The sequence below is a fragment of the Tympanuchus pallidicinctus genome, unplaced genomic scaffold (assembly GCF_026119805.1).
Source record: "Tympanuchus pallidicinctus isolate F22 unplaced genomic scaffold, pur_lepc_1.0 scaffold3, whole genome shotgun sequence".
NCBI lineage: Eukaryota > Metazoa > Chordata > Aves > Galliformes > Phasianidae > Tympanuchus > Tympanuchus pallidicinctus.
In genome coordinates this window covers 99723599-99743906 of record NW_026294747.1, presented here as the reverse complement: position 1 = coordinate 99743906, position 20308 = coordinate 99723599, and the positions used below count along the sequence as shown (strand labels likewise).

At 38.3% G+C, this 20308-nt stretch overlaps 1 protein-coding gene across 12 annotated transcripts in view; it reads right to left on the bottom strand.

Annotated features, from left to right (window-relative positions):
* The window catches only part of NEK11 (NIMA related kinase 11), a 123977-nt gene that overhangs the window by 96636 nt on the left and 7033 nt on the right, over positions 1-20308 (bottom strand). For 9 of the 12 annotated variants that reach the window (XR_008209645.1, XR_008209650.1, XR_008209644.1 and 6 more), the window contains exons 3-4: positions 7704-7869; positions 2584-2702 (exon numbers count right to left, since the gene is read on the bottom strand). The exons of 1 other annotated variant lie outside the window; for it this stretch is intronic. Coding sequence is in view for 2 of the 11 variants with exons in the window: in XM_052696310.1 (XP_052552270.1) it covers positions 2584-2702; positions 7704-7869 (285 nt within the window). In the remaining 9 variants the exon portion in view is untranslated. Of the gene's footprint in view, positions 1-2583; positions 2703-4491; positions 4707-7703; positions 7870-20308 lie in introns of those variants that run through there. 2 more of the 12 variants (XR_008209653.1, XR_008209652.1) reach the window with 2 other exon arrangements.

Sequence of the window (20308 nt, the reverse complement as noted above, 5' to 3'; positions counted from 1 at the left end):
ATTAAATAGCTTTAATTCAAAGACAGAAAATGAAATGCTGTTTGAAAATCAAATTGTTATTTTCACTGGAGAACCCAGTAATTTCACATACATACGTATATATATATATATTAAAAAAACCATTCATAGGAATTCTAAAAAGATTTTTTTGAGAACAAGTAAAAGATTAGAAAAATAATGCAGAGAGAAAAAGCAGGCAAAGAGGATGTTTGGGAAAAAAGAAGGTAACAGAGACATAAGGAAATAAGCTCATGCAATCTATTACTTTGCATTAGTCTACACAATGCACCATCTAAACGCATACATTAAAGAAAGGATTTCATTCCAAATAGACCTTTCAGATTACCAACTTTTTAATGATAAATTATTAAACTAGATTTCAAGAAAAGGGTGGAAAAAAAGCACTAATGGTTTAGTTAGACAATATGGATTTTTATTCCCTTTTTCCTATGTCATTTCTAGCTCAGGTGAACACTGAAAAACATGGCATCCTGAGTTCTCTCCCTGCTGTGCTACCATCATTGCAGCCTGTGGGGCTGGCATGGCACACTGTGTACAAACCCCATGTGTATCACCACAGCAGGGGAGTGAAAAACAGACGATCTTTCAGACCCCTTCCAACCAAAGCTGTTCTATGATTCATTCTGTGACACTGACAATTAGGAACCAAAATGTTCTGAGTCCTAGACAGCAATTTACTCTGTCCTCTTCCCTCTACAACCTGACACTGTAGGTGCAAAAACTCATTAGGCATCTCTCTCTTTAGGTCAAAGGTATCCTACATACTTCAACTCAACTCAGGAATACTTGTTCTTGGAGACAAGCGACTGTCTCCATCTACTGCTCTCTTGCAGGTCAAGAGAATTTGGCCCAAGCCCTGCTGTGAGATAGATTTGAAACAGTCATATGAATTTCACACTGCTTTCAGCCTCGATATAGTGTTCATACAATCTATTTTATATTCAGATTGGAAAAAAAAACCCTGGGGAAAAAAAGAAGAATTCTCATCTCTAGATTCTAGGTGTAACCTAACCTTCAAACATCAACTTTTCTCTATCTCCACTAGCTGTACTAATGATTTATGTCATTATTCTAGGCCAATCAGCTCATTTCCCCAAAACAGGCACCTAAAATTGAGTGTGGCATTGTATAGATAAATTATTTACAAGTGGCAAAGTGTCATACAAGGTGATTGCAGATAAACATCCTTAGCCTTTAAGATAGTCCTTGCAGCAAGGTCATTTTTAATTCTGAATGTTCAAAAAGAAGAATAATGGTGCAAATGGTTCATCTTGGCAGGATGAAGCATCTTGGACTCGTGGGCTACAATGGTCTCCAGAAAGGACTCTGTCTTGTTCATTAACATGGTCAGAGCTGCTAACATACAAAAGCAACAGGGAAGAGACAAAGGAGAGGAGAAGATGCTGAAAGCCAGGCTGACTTCACCTGTCTCACTGCTCCTGAAAGGGGCCCTTGTGTTCCTACCTGAGCAGCTGGTCCTCCAGCTCTCTGCGTAGCAGCCTTCTCCTCTCGGCTCAGCACAGCACTGTTTCCCTCATATCTATAGCACTGTTTCCCTCATATCTATAGCTGTGCTAAACAGCTACACCTAGCTCCACGATGACAGCATGAGATGACACAGAGGGTGGACCAAACAGTTTTCATACATGTGACCACTACAATGGCAATGAGGGAACTGTTTAAATCACTGAAATCAGCCTGTGTAAATCACACTGCAGGCACTCACAGAGATGACCAGGTAGGTATTTACCTGTTGTTATCTCTGTTCAGACCAAGTATTATTTCCACAGCTGTTCAATAGTCTGCAAACTTGGGCAAGAGTTGTGTGAGGAGCATGCTACCAGGAGATAGCTGGAGCGCCGGTTCCCTACAGCTCACATGAAACCTTTAAGTCCTGCTTTGAATCCTTATATCTGACCTTGGTTACCTACAGCAGGGACATTTTTAAACCATCACTCTATGACACTCCATCAGATAACCAACTTGATGTCTGTGATGGCATGGGATCTTGCACTGTTGGTTAAAGAATGTGGTAATTAATCATACGCCACTGTCTGAATGACATAAATGATTAGGTTAATCTTTGATGTGCTGTTAAAAGTAATGTTAGTGCTTAAAGAATATACGTGTTTAACTTCACTGATTTCAATGGGACCACATCAAGCATATAATTCGATTCTTTACATTAAACATTTGCAAGACTTATTTGCTGAATCCCCTTTAAAATGCTGTCTTCTATTTTAAACCTTAGCTCCAATTTATTCTAACAATACTGAACAAATTCTATCGTCTTAGATTTTTCACTTGGCTATTAGGAACATTAACATTGAAAGACATCCAGTACTGCACCTCCAAAAGATATAATACACAATGTTCTTGCACGGTAGCTAATTAATTACACTTTAAATTTACTACGTACGCTCTATAGCAGCTTGGTAAATAGGATTTTATACAGGCAGAAAATAATCAATATGGTTTAATTTCTATTTGAACATGTATAAGAAAGTAAAAGTTTACTCACTCCCCTCCCAGCCAAATGTTTCCATGTTAAAATGACTGTACCTTTCATGCATATAGTTGACTCCAAGTAACAACTGTATAAACCACTCTATTATTTGTCTTTGTGTGAATAATTTCCCAGATTCTTTGTACTCTTGAATTTTATAGTCTAGATCTCCACCCTGAAAAACATCACAAAACATTTGTACATTTAAAGTAAGTTTTTAAAATGTCTTCTCCTTCGTGAAAACACAGGACTCCATTTTCTTACGGTTTCAGCACACAGTCAGTAAAATTAATGCTTGGACATGAATTTTGAACTCTCATAGCACCAGAAGCATACAGAACTCTGGACTCAAATGAGATCAAGCAGACTGGCTGCCTAGGGAAAGTAGGTCAGTTCTTGCTTAGTGTCACAAAATGACCAAAGTTCTCTGCTGTTCTCACTTCACATCACCCAGTTTTTAACACGTCCATCTGAGCTGGTCACCTCAAACTCCCTTTATAGTTAATAAGAGGAACAGGCAGCGGTAGTGTGCAATTATCTCTGCCATCTAAGTGTTTGCCTTAGGAAGACAGAGATTGTGCAGTACAAGTGCTGTTTCTCTACAGTGGCTTACAAAGACAGCCTACACTGAGTGGCCCAAATAGAAACACCTAAGTAAGCAAAATGATTCTAACCCGACCTGTCTAACTAATGGCTTGTAATTCTGGGGAAAACACTGCCACTTAAGTCAAGCAATGCACAGTCAAGAGACACTCATTTATTATGTTGAAATAAGCATAATCGAATAAACTACACAGTTCTCTCAAAAGAATTATAATACCTTGTCCTTCTTTTGCTAGAAACAAAGCAGAATTCAAGCACCTAGAAACTGTAGCATGTGCTATTAGGAATATTTCATTAAAAACTACAATTGAATTTTGATGTAACACTTGAAATGAAGCAATGTGATGCATAGCATGCAATGCCAAATGAACTGGAAAATATATAAAGAAAAAGACTACTTGAAAACTATAAATGCATGTATGTGAAAAAGTCATTTGAACAACAGCACGATGAAAGAGGCTCTTGAGGAGAGTTAAATGAAAACTGTTTATTTTGCTAAAAAAGAGATGGTTGCCTGCTGGTTATTTATCCAGTTTATAAAATAAATGGATTTTGTTTACAGGAATGACAGTAGTGGCAAGATCTCTGTTGAGGTAACTAATCCCACAGCAAAGGGACCGTGAGTCATATTGTATTCTAGTGATAAATTACCTTACACCAAGATAACTTATTCTACATAAATCATTACTTCTGCATTACACACTCTGCATAAAATCAGAATGTATAGCTGTGTGTGTGTTTGCCATGCACAAGAAAATAGTTCAACCTGTACCACTGTGATGCATATGGAAAATAAATCACTGGTTATGTTGATACATGTCATTTCCCATCACCAACCTTTCCTTGTACTGTTGACTCTTAAAATGTCGAAGTCTGCTCAATGGTTCCCCAAACCACTGGCTTACACTACAAAATTAGCAGGTTCTGTCCTTGCACATCCATACATTTCTGAGTGGACATGAGTTTACAATAATTCCTGTGGTTCTTAACTCTAAGAATTGCAACGCTCAAAAGTGACTGTTTAAAAAAAAAAAAAAGAGACAATCTGTTTTTTGTCATATATCAAAAATGTGTTCCCTAACAATGTCCTGCCATTTCTAAATCGAAATGTCTGATTCAGCATATTTATGGCTGCAACTCTCCATCTGCCTCCCTACTGTAGTCCAGAGAGAAGCTCTTTTGGGAGCTTAGAGCTCTGAGCAGCTGCTCTCTCTTTGCAACTCCAAATGTTCAACAGCTTCCCCATGGCTGCTCACAGCAGAGCAGAAGAAGGGAAGAAAAGGTATTGCTGGGTACCCTGCCGCATGGCAGCCAGATGGGCTGTGTCTAAGCCTGCATGCACCTCAAAAGCACTGACTCACCTACTCCAGATGGCTGCCCCAGACCATAGAGAGCCAATAGTAGCAGTAGTCCAAGACTCAGGGACTGCTCCAACCCATGGCAGCTGGCTACTACCCCCAGGGGACTAACCAGGTAAACAGCTGAAGTGCAGCAGCCTGCGATCACCATTTCTCACTCTCCCAATGTATTCTCTTCCACAATCATGCACTGATGTGAAAAAATCAAAGAAACATAGGACCTGAAAAGTCCTTCAGATGATCTAAAAAAGAGAAAAAGCAGTCAAATGAAGCACTACACGTGCCCTCAAGTAATTGTGTGGCTTTTGACAAGATTGGTCTCAATGTCCTGCAGTTAATTTAAGCTTATTGCTATGTCTAAGAAAGGAAAACAAAAATGCATTATTACAAATTTGTTGAAATTTTGCAGCCATGAAACTCTAAAAAAGTTTATTAACCCATTTTTGCATTTTGGAAAGCCAATATAATGAAGTCCATGAGGAAATTAACAAAGTAGAAACAAAATAGAAAGCTTCCATGCTACAGTTTCTATTTAAATGTCAAGAGCATCAAACACATCACTAACTTAAAACAGCTCAGTACCAGGGACTGATGATGTGAACAAGCATTAATTGCTTTAATTACTACTTCTCCTTAAATTTCCTTAGTATATGTATGTTCACATCATAGTGAGAATGCAGGGAAGAGACAGAAATAATTATCTGAGGAAAAGTGTAACTAGCTCTGATTTTTGATGTATTACAATGATACAACATTTAAAGGCACTACTTTGTTTGCATTTCTAAAAACTGTATTTGATTGAAGTCCAATGTATGCCAGAAAATGAAACCCAAGTTTCACAAAAGGAAAGCTTGTTTTTTGTTTCAAATTTGAATTACATAATAATGTTCATCTTGTTTATATACCTAAGATGTTGAATCATTACAGTTGTCAGAAAAGCTCAAGAAAAAGACTGAAACAGAATACACATACTTCTTTTCTATAATTTTGAGAGAATTCAGCTATATTAAAAGATGTCTTTTGTTCATAGGATAGGTATAAGACAGGGCAGCTGCATTGGAGGCTCACTACACAATTCAAACAAGAACGAACAAAGTATGGCAGCTAATGAATGAGTTACAGTTCTTTGGAGAAAAGAGAATAAGGCTGAGAGGGTAGTTCTGTTTCCATGCCAACTTGCTGTTTATTCTTTATTTTAAGTCTGTCCAAGAGTACAAATTACTGCCAAAGAGGTAATTATTCTGTGCATGAGAAACTGAATGTACTAGATTTCCAAGCAAGGACAGATCAGACGCACTTTTCTTATTCTCAATTTAAACATGCATCTTTTTCATAAAAAGATCCAATTCCCACCATATTAAAAGACAGGCTATAGATATGTAAATACGAAAGCATACCTTATAGAAATACTCAAGGTAAAATAGAATAGCAGTATGCAAATATAACAGAATGCAAAACTGTGCTTTGTACTTCCCTTATCTGAACAATTGATTTAATACATCCCAATTGCTTAATGGCAATAATACAACATTGTCTGCCCTTCTGGAAAAATCAGAAGCAAATTCTAGTGGACCCAGTGTCATTCTGGCCTGACCTTGTAGACTCAAAAATGAAAAGATTCAGCTGCACAGTCAACACATCAATTTCCTCATGCTTTATTTCCCTTTTCTAATGCATTTGTGTGTGTTTGAGTACATGTCCACTGGATTCTATGGCTACTCTATACTAAAATACTTCAATTCAGGGCAGTTGACTTCATCTGAATTAAAGAAAGATATCAAGGCATGCTGCAACAGGTTTTAATTATTATTGTGATTACTATCACACCCTTTTTATTCACCAATAACTTCCTTTCAGACAGAAAAATGAAAGTAAAAAGCAGTGGACCAAAGGCACTCCCATAATGCTGCTGAAAGAGACTCCTTCATTTCTACAGGATCAACTGATCTGGTTTTGGGCTGCATTCTACAGAATCACAGTGCACAGGAATATCTGGATAGTTAGGATAATCCTTCAGTTCTCAGCACTGAATTTCCAGTAAGAGTTGACAATATAAAAATTCCATTAAGCCCCAGCTGTCAGACATTCAGAGCGTGAAGCAAAGAATTTCCGCATGAATATAAGAAGAGTACATTAACAAATGTTCAGATTGCATAACATAATCAAACATTTCAGATATAATAAAAAAAAATCCCAGCTATAATATGCATTTAACTGTCATCAAAGAAGGTTTCTAAGGTGGGAATGACTTGCACAAATTTTACTTCTTCAATTATTCACATCAAAGTTGGATGCTTGGAGAAATGTGATTAGCTAATACAAGCCTGATGGTGGACAGATAACCTAGTGGTCCAACACCATTAGCTTTCAAAGTATTTCAAATGTCTAGCAGAGCACAACTGAAAAGTCTGCTTCACAGATTCACAAAAAGAGCACTGTGTGTATAACAGATGTTTTAAGAACAGCACATCTATATTTAATGTAAAAGAAGACATTTGTTTCATATAAACTCTTAAAAAGTTGGCTTAAATATGTTTAAATACTTACTTCACAGCCTTTAGACAGACTTTATCAATATGTTTTTAAACCAAATGCTGCAGTCAAAAAAAAAAAAATCAAACTGGTAATTATACAGTACTGTCTCCTACTTTAGAATTAGTTGTATCCCTTGCACTCTGGTCTGACTCATCAAATATTCTCCACTTTAAAAAGTAAATACTGATAGCAATTCATCACCTACATGATCAGGCTTAAGCTCTTTGTAATCAGCTCCAATTCACAAGACAGTTGTCCCTTACTCATTTGCATCAAATTTCACAGTGTACCTCCAAATTCCCAATCTCATCCTCTCTTATGCGTGAAACAGTAAAACATTCGTGGTTCTTCAATCTTTCTAAGTTCATCCAGAAATCTCATTACCTATCTGCCTTACGTCTTTTACTACCAATTACAGTAAACCAAATGAGCTAGCATTTAAATAACCTGTTTTCTCTTCCCTGGTTTGTTTTTGAGCTGCAAGTCCATGAGCACACACAAGCAGGTAATACTGTCTGTTTGAAAAATGCCTAACAAGTAGCAGGTGGTACCAAACTTAACAAATAAAAATAAAATACAGAGTGAAACATTAAAAAAAAAACTGGTCTGGGTTTCTTTTAAGACCCTATTTTAAAGCACACATTCCATCAAATTTCTTCAAAGTAATCTAAATCTCTCACCTCACAGTACTCAGTGATAATGCAGAAACTATCTCGCTCCACAAAGCTTGCATAAAATTTGACAATGGCTGGATGGTCTAATTTGGAGAGTAGTTGTGCTTCCAGATTTGCTTCAACTGTTTCATTAGGCTTTAGGTCTCCAATAGAGAGTTCCTTCAGAACCTTTCTACAGAAAAAAAATAAATATTCACATTAGCAAAAACAGAAAAACACAGAAAATCTCATAATGCTTATAATCCCACCATAGTTTCTTAAAATGTAAAACAGTAACATTAGCCAAGTATTTGGCAATATGAAACTAGACAAATGTGGGTAAACAAAGAGCACGTATTTAAATGCCATAAAACCACTAGTCACCATAGTGATCAAGCAACATTTTTAAAATGCTATTTTGAAGGATTTTTCACACTAATTCCCTGCTGTACTGATTTTTTATTTTTTTATGACATGTTTTCAGTGCTAGGGATTACTGCATAATAATAACTATAAATTAAAAAAAAATATCTCAGTAATTTCAAGCCCACTCAGAGCGTATGTTCAAGATTCATACATGGAACAAGGAGCAGCAAGAAACAGACTGGTTTTGCTGCTTCTGCCAGAGCCTCTCTGTGGAAGCATGAGGAAAAAATCTCACAGAGGCCAATATTTCTATGACTGTTCTTCTGATTAAAAATCAGGACACTTTTTTTTTTTTTTTTTAAGATCTACTTGCTCTTCATGTGAACACCTAAGTGGAAAGAGCAAATCTAGATTTGAAGCTGAAACTTAATCCTACTGTTCCAAAGAACTCTGAATGTCAGTAGTTAGCAGCAGCAGATAGGCCCTAAACATCCTAGGGTGGAAAACATTAAAGGGACTTTTTTTTATATTCTTCAACTTAAGCACATAAAAGTGCCATGACAGAATCCCTGATTCAGACTCAGCTCTACACTGTACTTGGGAGATGTGCAGTCTACTGTCGAACTGTCCTGAAAAGAAACCTTGTGGTGCTGAATACTCAGAGGAAGCATATTCTGTTGGGATCTTCCTGTTGAAATGTCATCCAAAAAGCATATATCATAAAAAAGCATACCATTTCCATTTATCTTACCAGGCATTCAGACATGGATCATTGGTCTACATCTGAAGGAGCGTTTTGAGACTACTAGAGAATATCACGGTATTTTATGGAAAGAAAGTGATAAATTTTCAGTAACTTGAGAGGTAAGTTCCACACCAAAGGGGTATCCGCACGGTGCTTTTAATGATTTCCCATTCAATACTGTATGGCTGTAAAGGCACACGAGTTAAACATGACAGCGATAAAACCATGGCAATTCAGTTAATTTAAGGGAAAAAAAAAAGGTGTATTCCTTCATAAGAAAATGTTTTCCCAAATCTCAGCCATCAGTTGCTAGTCTAACAATGCATGCATTTTTGCCTAAACTTGCCTGGTCCTCATGCAGCAGTATGCTGTGCTATTTCATTTGTCAGCATCTCTAGAGAAAAGGCTCACTGTACAAAGACATGTAATACCTGCTACAATATTCTCATCGTCCATTGACACAGGAACATCATACTTTCCTTCATAGAGATCACATCACAAAACTGACAAATAAAATGAACTCTTGTTAAACATCACTTAATGCAACATTATCGTATGCCCAAGACATCAGTGGAAGCCTGATGTGTTGATGTGTGGGGATAGCTTGTCATCTTAGTCCCTCAGAGATTTTGATGCTGTCATCAGCTGTCACACTACAAGACAGGTGTTTTTCTTATTAAAATTCATTGCTGGCAATACAAATCAGAAAAATGTGCTTATGTAAATAAGAGGTTGAGTTTCTACTACATAATGCTAATTCATAGCGAGAACTGGAAAACATTTGCATCTATAAAGAAAACTTCTGTCATACAACCAAGATGGTAGATATACCGTTTCATGGACTCATAGAACGGTTTGGGTTGGAAGGGACCTTTAAGATCATCCATTTCCAACCTCCCTGCTGTAGACAGGGACACCTCCCTCTAGAGCAGGTTTCTCACAGCCCCATCCAGCCTGGCCTTGAATGCTTCCAAGGATGCGGGTATCCACAAACTCTCTGTTCCAACATCTCACCACCCTCACAGTAAAGAATTTCTTCCTAATATCTAGTGTAAATCTACCCTCTTCCAGTTTAAAGCCATTTCCCCTTGTTTTGTCATTATATGCATTTATAAAAAGTCCCTCCTCAGCTTTCCAGTAGGCCCCCTTCAGGTACTGGAAGGCTGCTATAAGGTCCCCATGGAGCCTCCTCCAGGGTGAAGAGCCCCAGCTTTCCCAACCTGTCCTCATAGGAAAGATGCTCCAGCCCTCTGATCATCTTCGTGGCCCTCTTCTGGATCCAGCTCCATGTCCTTCTTGTGCTGGGGGCCTCAGAACTGGACACAGTACTCCAGGTGGGGCCTTGCAAGAGCAGAGTGGAGGGACAGAATCACCTCCCTCGACCTGGTCACACTTCTCTTGATGCAGCCCAGGACACGATTGGCCTTCTGGGCTGTAAGCGCACATAGCTGGCTCTTGTGGAGTCTTTCATCAACCCATACCCCCAAATCCTTCTCCTGGGGGCTGCTCTCGAGCCATTCTCCACCCAATCTGTATCTTTGCTTGGAAAACCCATAACCTGTGCTTTCTGTAGGAAAGGTTTGATTTTGCTACATTTAATATGAAGGTGGCAACTGGACCTTACACCTTCTGCCAATCTTTGTCTACCTCAGTAAATAATTTTTTAAAATTATTTTTAAAAAGCTCCCTATTGGCTAAGTATTGACAAAGAAGTTATGTCAGGGTCTCAGAAGTTTCACAGATGGACCATAGTCTCTAGATCTTTCCTCTTTCCTGATAAAAACACAGGTTAAATGTCTTCAATAAAAAAGCACATTCATGTTCCTAAATTTGTTCTACCTCATCCCACTCTCTCAGAGCATACGCTTTGTGCTTTAAGGCATTCCAATCTCTCTCCAATTTGTGATATCAAATAAGCTAATAGATCTATAAACTGATGGACTTTCTGCCTATCGATAATAATAATAAAATAAAAACTAGCTGGCACAGGAAAACAGCAAACTTCTCTTAGCCAGTCCTGAATGCATTTCCCCTCCAGTTAGGGAATCCATCTTTACATCTTGAAGAAACAAAGTATTTCAGTTTACGTGATACAACCTGCAATTTATGATTGGTTTATAATTAAAAGCTACCTCTGCATATCATCTGGTGACAGTACCTGTGTATCATCTGCTGAAAATCTGTACATATTGAACAGTTTAACAAAGTATAGCTGGGTTCCATAAAGCATTGTAAGGAAAACTTTTAAAGCATGTGATAAGACATATACAGCATGTATTTACAGACAGTTGTCCTAAAATTTTGTTGGGTCTCCAGAGTGTATCAGCCCATCAAAAAGCCAACTTTTTCATTTTTTTTAAAGTATTAGCAGGATTTTAGAAGTCCAAAACTATTTGACTGAAGAAATCATAGATTTGGGTAGCACATACTGAAGAACAGGTATAACACTAAAATGTAGATGTCTTCGAAATGCAATACTCCCTTCAATATAATGTGAAAATGGTTGTCCTATTTTAGATTTATCATTATGAATTTCACTTAAATTAGAATATAGACACAAGGATATCCGATATAACATGGTAATCACACATCAACTACTTAGTAACAGAAGGGCTAGCAGATATCTTAAAGATCAATATGAAATAACAGTCATCATATTTTAAATGTAAATAAGACCTATCCTTGCAATTTAATGGCGCGAAGACACTGAACTTGATCTGGAACTAACTGCAACTGAAGGAGCCTTGTGGTGAATAAACTCACAGCTAAAGAGTAAAAAGCACCTGTCACTGTTTGCATCCACCCTAGAGGATGTGGTACTGATAACAGCAGTGTTATTCCCTGAGGTGGGGAAAAAAACAACAGAGATGAGCCCACTCCCCACAATGCAGAAAGCAGCTGCCCCATCTCCACTGTCTTCAGGATCACAGGACATCCCCAGGAACACCACCTGGCTCTTCTCAGCAAAACTTCCTGGCTTGCACTGTCACACTTTGAAATGCAGCCAGGCCAGCACACCATGTCTCCATGTGCAGTAATGGGCAGCAAACGGGGAGAAATAGAGCAAGATTTAAAACAAGAGAAAATAAGCACGAAGTAGGAATCCTTGAGGATACGGACACCCAGTGGAAAACCTTTTTTGAGCTTTACTAGTGACTGACAATATGCCACAGAAGTGTTTATTTCAGTCTATTTGCACCGACCTAAAATTAAATGTTTTACAGTCCATCTGGTATTTGTTTACATTGATGGCATGCTTTATTATTATATAATTTGGCTTACTGGATCAGAAGCAATTTTTAAAAAACGACAGCCTATCCCAAAAGGCACTTCATTTATTGAGGGAACTGCAACATGAATTATTGACTAGGTACATTTGCTTGCTGATAACGAAGTATGAGAAATACAACTCCTTTAATGTCGAGAGTAAGAATGTTTAATAAACTACCACAGAGCGGGTGTGCTCTAGGAATAAATGATCCAAATTTGAAGGTTTTAATGAAATAGAAATTTCATTTCATGAAGGCAGTCATTCAATTAATTGCACCCAGAGATTAGCAAGACCTGCTAGCACATAATCAGTGTGCAAAGCTGGGAATTCATTATTCCATATAGTTAATATTTCTAGAATCACCCCAACTTCAATATGGAGAGTTGTGGAACAATTCATACTTGTACACAGCATTTCCATCCACTTTGATTTTTGCAAAACTACCTCTTCATGCTGATAACTCTTCAGTGCTAGGACCACATGTAAGTCTATAAGAAAGTACTACTTCGTACTGGACCTGTAACTGGATATGAAGTTGGCCATAAATGTTAAAATTAAGGGACAGTCTATGCAATTAACAATTTCTTAAATATTATTTATTAAATGGCAAATTGAGAAGGCATGGTATTACAAATAGAGACCAAAGCAAACAACAGGGCACAACCCTCAGTCTCAAGTCCTGTCTGCACAACTGCTTCCACCTTGTTTGGGAAATTCATAGAATCATAGATTCATTAAGAGTGGAAAATACTGCTAAGATCATCTAGTCCAACCATCAACCTACCATCAGTACTGCCTACTGAATCATACATCTAAGTTCTACATCTACACATTTCTTGAACACCTTGGTGAATCTACCATCTCTCTGGGCAGACTGTACCAGTGCCTGACTACTATTAGTTCAGTAATCAGGATACCATCTGCGTACAGATAAAATGAAGTCACCCATCATTACAGCTTCTCAGTCTGTTGCTTTTTTAGAATAGTGTACAATTAATGAGATTTACCTGCTACAGCCATTAGCAATTTTAGATTTCTATTGATAACTGCCTCATTGAAAATATTGTATCACTGGAATGTAACTTTTGATACAATGTCCTGTCTCCAGCTTAAGCTCTCTTTTCTGTACATTTTACATCCAGATATCACAAGTTCCCTTTGGTTTGACATTGTCCTTTGCATTTGAGGAGCTCCACACATAAAGTTGCTTGTCCACTGTCAGGTGTTCCAGTTCCCACATTTCCTTTCAGACCTCTCATTTTTGCACTTTAACACACCAAGGTTTTGCCTGCAATTAACAATTACTGATTTTATATGACATCCCACTATCTGGAATCTTCACTTAGGTTGGTCTACATCCACTATGCATCATCTTATCCTACACAGAATACATACAGCAATGCTTTTACTAACAGTCTTAACAGATTTCTCTCCACGCTCTCAGTGACTGCATTTCTTGCTGTTTACAGCTCAGTATCAAAAATCAAAACAATCAATCTTTACATTTTTTATTAGCTATATTTGGAGCACCAGTATCTCTATGGTCAGATAACATAAAGACAGTCATTCTTCCACTAAGGAAGAAAGAAACTGGTGAAATTATAAAATACAAAAAGTCATATACAAATCAGCTCTACTTGGAAAGAATACTTGATTTTATTTAGGGAAAGAAACTCTTATAGGATGTTAACAGCACTTGGCATGTGGGAAAATCAAGCAGGTGCAAAGTCACTGAAAAACAAATGAGGTGTGCTGTTCGCTATTCCGACTTACATGTTTATATATATCTACACATTAGTCAAAACATTCCAAACTTAAGTATTACTATACAGCTTCTTAAATCAAATGCCAGGCTCCTTTTATTGTTCCCATGGCCATTACTGATATATTAGTCCAGCCACAAACCAATTTCAAACCTAAGCACTGCAGCACAACTTCGTAAATCAAATGCTGGGCTTCTTTTGTCATGCCCATAGCCAAGATTATTAGTAAAGCCATAAACCCATCATTTCATCAACAACTGTTTTTTGCACTAGCCCCCAAAATAGCTCATTCTTGTTGTTCATGAACACTGCGAAGCAAGCAGCATGAAGAACTAATCCCTAAGTTAACTACTAAGAATTCAAACACTGTATGAGCACCATAATATCCCTAGATGGATTAAACATTATTTTGGTTTCTGAATACACATAGAAAAGACAGAATATCCCAAGTTGGAATGGACCATGGAGTCCAAGCCCTGGTTCCACACAGGAACACCCAAAACCCAAACCCAATGTCTGAGAGCACTGTCCAAATGCTCCCTGAGCTCTGGCACTCAGTGCCGTGCCCACAGCCCTGGGCAGGCTGTTCCATGCCCACCATCCACTGGCACAGCACCTGTCCCTCACCCCCAGCTGCCCCTCTCCTGGCACAGCTCCATTCTCTTGTGTCTGGTCGCTGCCACACAGATCAGAGCTCAGTGCTGCCCCTCCACTCCCTGTGAGGAGCTGCAGCTGCCATGAGGCCTGCCCTCAGCTCCGCCGCTCTGCGCTGAGCAAACACATGGACCTCAGTTGCTTCCATGCATCTCGTCCCTAAGTCTATCTGTATATCCAGGGTTAACCCACCTCAGGTGCAGAATTCAACACTCGCTCTCATTAAATGTCATGTTGCTGGAGACTGCCAAGCTCCCTTATTTGTCAAGATCTCAAGATCTTAAAGAATTTAATAACGCTTAAGTATCTTCAGATGCTGATGAGAGAGCTGGAGCACCCCTCTCATGAAGAAGGGTTGAGGGTGCTGGATTTACTCAGCTTGGAGAAGACTACTGCCCTTCAGTACTTGCAGGGAGCTTGAAAACAGGAGGGGGAATCAACTTTTCACACAGGCATATATTGATAGGATAAGGAGGAATGGTTTTAAACTAAAGGAGGGGAAATTTAGGTCTGGTATTAGGGGGAAATTCTTTCTCAGACAGTAGTGAGGCCTGAGCACAGCAGCCCAGAGAAGCTGTGGTGCCCCATCCCTGGAGTCACTCAAGGCCAGGTTGGATGGGGCCCTGGGTCAGCTGAGCTGCTGGGTGGCAGCCCTGCCCATGGCAGGGGATTGTGGCTGGGTGGGCTTTAAGGTCCCTTCCAACCCAAACCATTCTGTGATTCTATGGTGATGACATTTCACAAGTGAAGTAGACGATTCATTTTCCATTTCCATCAACAAATCACAATTATAGCACCTACTAGTATTTCTCAAGATGTTTAATTTATGAAAGCCCTAACGTATGCACTGATGCTTCAGCTTATGATGTATACAGTTTATGGTTATTTGAAAATGAACAGTTCTTAATTAGTACCCTCCAAAAACATAGAATATATTTCCTGGGACAAGCTCATTTCAGAGAACAAGGTTGAAACAAATTAGTTGCAAGCATTTTCCTTCTGCACTAAGTACAAATTCACATATACAAAGGGGCGTGCTTCAAACTATTCTTGGTCAACCATATGTGCCAATGTTGAAAAAAATCAGTAACTGTAAAGCAAAGCAGAGTCCTTGTGCTATTCTCCGCAGTGCTGACGAAGACATTTTAGTATTATTAACATTATTGAGTAGTGTCAGCATAACAGAATCACAGAATCACAGAATGGCCAGGGTTGGAAGGGACCTCAAGGATCACGAATTTCCAACCCTCCTGCCACATGCAGATCCACCAACCTCCACGTTTAATGCTAAACCAGGCTGCCCAGGACCCCATCCAACCTGGCTTTTAACACCTCCAAAAATGCAATCCAAAAATATTATATGCATAAAAGCATATAATATAAAGCATAAGTAACACTTTATGCAGACAGTATTATTAACATTATTATGATACTAAAACCTATTTATTTTTAATAAATCTTTGAGATATTTTGAGTTGGGACAACTCAGTTCTGAATCAAATACTGACAGACATCAATTACATGGAAGAGATTTCTGTCTTCTCAGGAAAATTATTAGAGACATTATAGGGTATAAACTGAATACCTTGTTTCTAGAGTTGGTTTTTGTTGTGTTTTGGTTTTTTTTCATTATTAAATAATTATAAATCTGTGTGTTGCGTTATCACCATCTACTGTTCATTCATCCTTTTTTCTACAGCCTAGTATTTAAGAACGTAGTTAAATGTCATGCTGTTACTAATCTAGATGGATTTTCAGATTCCAGATGGAACAAGACAAGAAATAAATACTCTAGTTATCCTCTATATCTTTTGCAGATTTCCAGCAAACACCAAATCATCTGAAGTAGGCATTTTTCTTTACACACACTTGATAAATCTGATTTTTAACTGAGCTCTGCTAATTAATATCCCCTTCCAGAAGAAGCAGCTATTATTACCGAAATAAAGTTTGGAAGCAGCATTTTGTGTATTCAAACATTATAATGGGATTAAACATCTCTCAGTTAACAAGTTACACATATATTTCTTCAACTTGAACTCTTTAGCTATAGCATAAGCCATAAAGAATTCTGATTATGCTAAAACTGGTGTGAATTCACATATCACCACATATCACCCACATATCACCTCATCTATATGCATCAGTTTACAGAAAACAGACAATTTGGAAGAGAAGGAAGTGGCAAAGGAAAACCAGACACACTGACAATCAGTGTAAGAATTTATTCTATAGAAATTAAAATTAAAACATTTTCTAGTGTAAAACATAATTGGTCCTTTACTGAGCATAAACATATTTGTAAGCAGAATTACGTTCCCTTCAATGTTGCAAGGATATTTATGTCAGCAGTATTGTTTCTCCTGTGAAACTAATTCCCATACGTAATTTAAATACTAATTGCTTCAACTTTAATGAGAAAACTCATTCTTCCTACATGTCTCTTTCCAGCAGGCAATTCCTTCAACGTTTATTTCTGATATGCATTGAATTATCTATAGTACAAAAAAAAAAAAAAAAAAGCAGAGAAGGTGGGGTAGGGGGAGTGAGTAGGGAGAGATAAAAGGACAGCTTACAGCTTTATAAAAGCTTATTACTGAGAAGTCTACAAGCATAGACAAAGCAGATCAAGCAATAGTAACTGAAGAAATTAATTGTATATACATCTATTGTAAGATAAAAATCTTTTAATGCTTTTCAGAGTTTGATACTGTGGTCTTAGAAATCCATGAATTATGTGCAAAACAAAAGTAAATAACCATCAACACTGAAATGATATTTCAGAATGCATGAAGGACACATCACGTAGGCAAAAGAAACATAGGACTTATATTTACTAATGTGTCACGCAAGCAGAACAACAGTAACAAAAAAGAGGAAAAAAATGAAAGAAAAATACACTAATTGTCAATAAATCCAGATTTCATTTCACTCATGGCAATTGTTTTCTCATTACAACGTGCTGAATGCAACAGAGAGCTAGTTCTGCATGGAAGAAACACAATATCCTTGATGCACACTTCAGAGAAAATACCTTGTTGACAAGGGCTGCTCCAAAACTAGTACCTCCTGTTTTACCATGTTGGCCCCCAACATCAGAGGTAGATGTTGGGTGGTATGGCAGTCGAGAATGAACCTTTCAACCAATATTTTGTTACATACTGCAGACATGTAGAGGGGCAGTCTGGCAGAATGGTGTCTAATGCAGAAGTGCAGATGAAGCAAAGGTGCAAACTGAACTCCTTCATGTAGAAAAAATGGTGCTCATTAACATTCATCAATGCTTGCTGAAGGCTTATGGAAACCAAACAGTGGATGTGAGCACAGTGAGGTGGTGGGTGATGCATTTCAGCAGTGGTGACAGAGGATTGGTCACCTCTGCTGAGGAAGATTCTGATGAGCACAGCATGCAGCCTCTCTTGTTCATCTTTGGTGAAACTGCACAGCTAATGGTAGTGACCATGTTGAAAAATAGTGCTGCATAGCCGAGAATTTCCTCTATCCAACAGTGTTATTGTACTCTTTCATCTGTTGTAGTTTCCATGGAAATAAATTGAATGCACTACTTTTGGAAAGACCTATGTACAGTGAGCTACAATAGGCAGCTATATACAAATACTGCAAAACCACACAGAATCTTTGAGGCAGGTGGTCACAATTTGGCCTGAAGTAATATACTATAACTCTCCATTTTCTTACTAAATTAGCTTACAACAGCATAAAAATTGAACATTGGTTTCAATAAAATGAATCAGACAGTGGTGACCTCAAGGCACATTTGCTTAATTACAAAATCATTACATTCTGTCTGTGCTGTGCACCTCAAAGCACCAATAATTCACCAACAATGCCTTAAGCACAACTCTGTGCTCAGTGCTGAAAATACTGCTTGTAAACATTACATAAAAGAATTAAGTCAACCACCAGCCCTGCTTGCTGCCTGCACACAAGATCACAATCTAGTGAGTTGTGGGAACCTGTAGGAGCTCAGCTTTGTGGAGGTGGTATATAGAGTAAACTCAATGTCCATTTGCAGGTACACTCTTAAACTAAAACTCAAGAGCAGAAGCTAACATCAGGAGGTTTCTGTAAGGACTCAGACATTTATCTAGGTCTTGACTCCCCTAGCATTTCTCACAGAATATGAAAATCAGGCTTAGCCACTTGAGTGGAAAGCTTGTGAAGGGCAACTTCTTCAGCTACCCTAGCTAAATCAGCAAGAAGTCCCTGTCCATGTCACAGTGTTACCTCTCATCTGGGGCTGAGGACGGTTTTGCAACTAAGCAGTGACACGTGGTGCCCCAAGCCTTACATCCAGCAGCAGAGGCACACCTGGCTAAAATAAGCAGAAGCAGCTCACTGAGAAAAGCTTACATAAAATAAAGCGATGACAGGGAAGGTCCTCTATGAACTGCACCTTTGCCCAGTTTCCAAGGAGTTCACAAACATCTCTTCAAACACCTAAAATGACCTGAAGGATTTTAACTTTCCTTTTTACTAAATGATGGAGTCAAGAAAAGGCCAACAGCACGATTAGATGAACAAGCGCACAGTGACTGCGAGGGAGTCATTTGTTATTGTTTTAATCAGTTTGGTTTCAAACGGGCGTTCCCTTGGAATGCCTTCAGAGAAGCAAAGGGGCAGCAAACAGGGATTTAGCGACAAAGCAATCTGCTGGCTGTCACTTGGATATTCATGAGTTACAAAACTCTTCCGCCTTTAGATTTTATTTCATTTGTAATAAGAATTCATAAATAATTGAAAGCCATGTGATAAATTATTCAGCTAAGTTTCCAAGGAATCCTAGTGCGAGCCTGGATTAATGGCATTATGCAAGGCAGGCGCAGAAGCCGGCTGACACCCCACGACTACCACCTGCAGGAGCAGTCCGGGGAGCTTGGCACATCCCTGTGTGCTTTCCACCAAGGGCACCTGTAAGAACCTGATGAATATGGATGAGTCAGAAGTCCCCATCCGCCTACTTCATCTGCTTGCCTATGCAGGGCTACGAGCAAGTGAAACTTAACCCAGAGCTCCAATTCACACAGTTGATCAGGAGATTCGTATCTGTATGGGCAGCACTGTCCTTTGGGCTATTGTAAATCTCTGTCACAAAAAGGGATTGTGTTTAATCATAATTACCTGTTGTGAGCAACCACTCAGGGGGACAAGGATAAAAGTGACTGCAGGCATATTATTACCATGTTGGTCAGAAACAAAGGCAAGCACCTCAAAAAACTGAGAAGCATTTTTGCAAAAAATCACATGCCAGTTAAGAACCCACAAGAGAAACAAAATTCTATGCTCTGCACTCTGAAGTCAATTTGTAAATTTTAAGTAATTTTTTTTCTGAATATTCAAGAAAATTCAAAACCATACTGACTCTTTGTTTAAAAAAAACTCATGCAAACTCTTTCTTAGAAACAATATTGAAAAGCTTTGCTAATAAAATTGGTGTTGTAGTTGGACATACAAGTGACTTGAGCTTCCTAGCAAATTAGATAAAAAAATGCTAAAAGCATTTACCTATTACATGCTGACAAAGAACTGAACACAGAAAACAAAGATCAAGTAAACTGGCAAGTTGGAGATTAATTCAAAGTGTGTAGGTTGCTCCAAAACTTTGTACTTATTATCATGGCAATTACAATAGATACAAAGAGCACAATAACACTATTTGATAGAGCAAATTCTCAGCTACAAAACTGCATTTTTTAATGTAGTCAACACCACTAACTATGCATTTTTGCCAGCAATGAACCTGCATGCCAGGCTCATCAAAACCTGCACAGCCACCCAAAATCTGCATTCACGTCACTGTCACCAGTGGTGA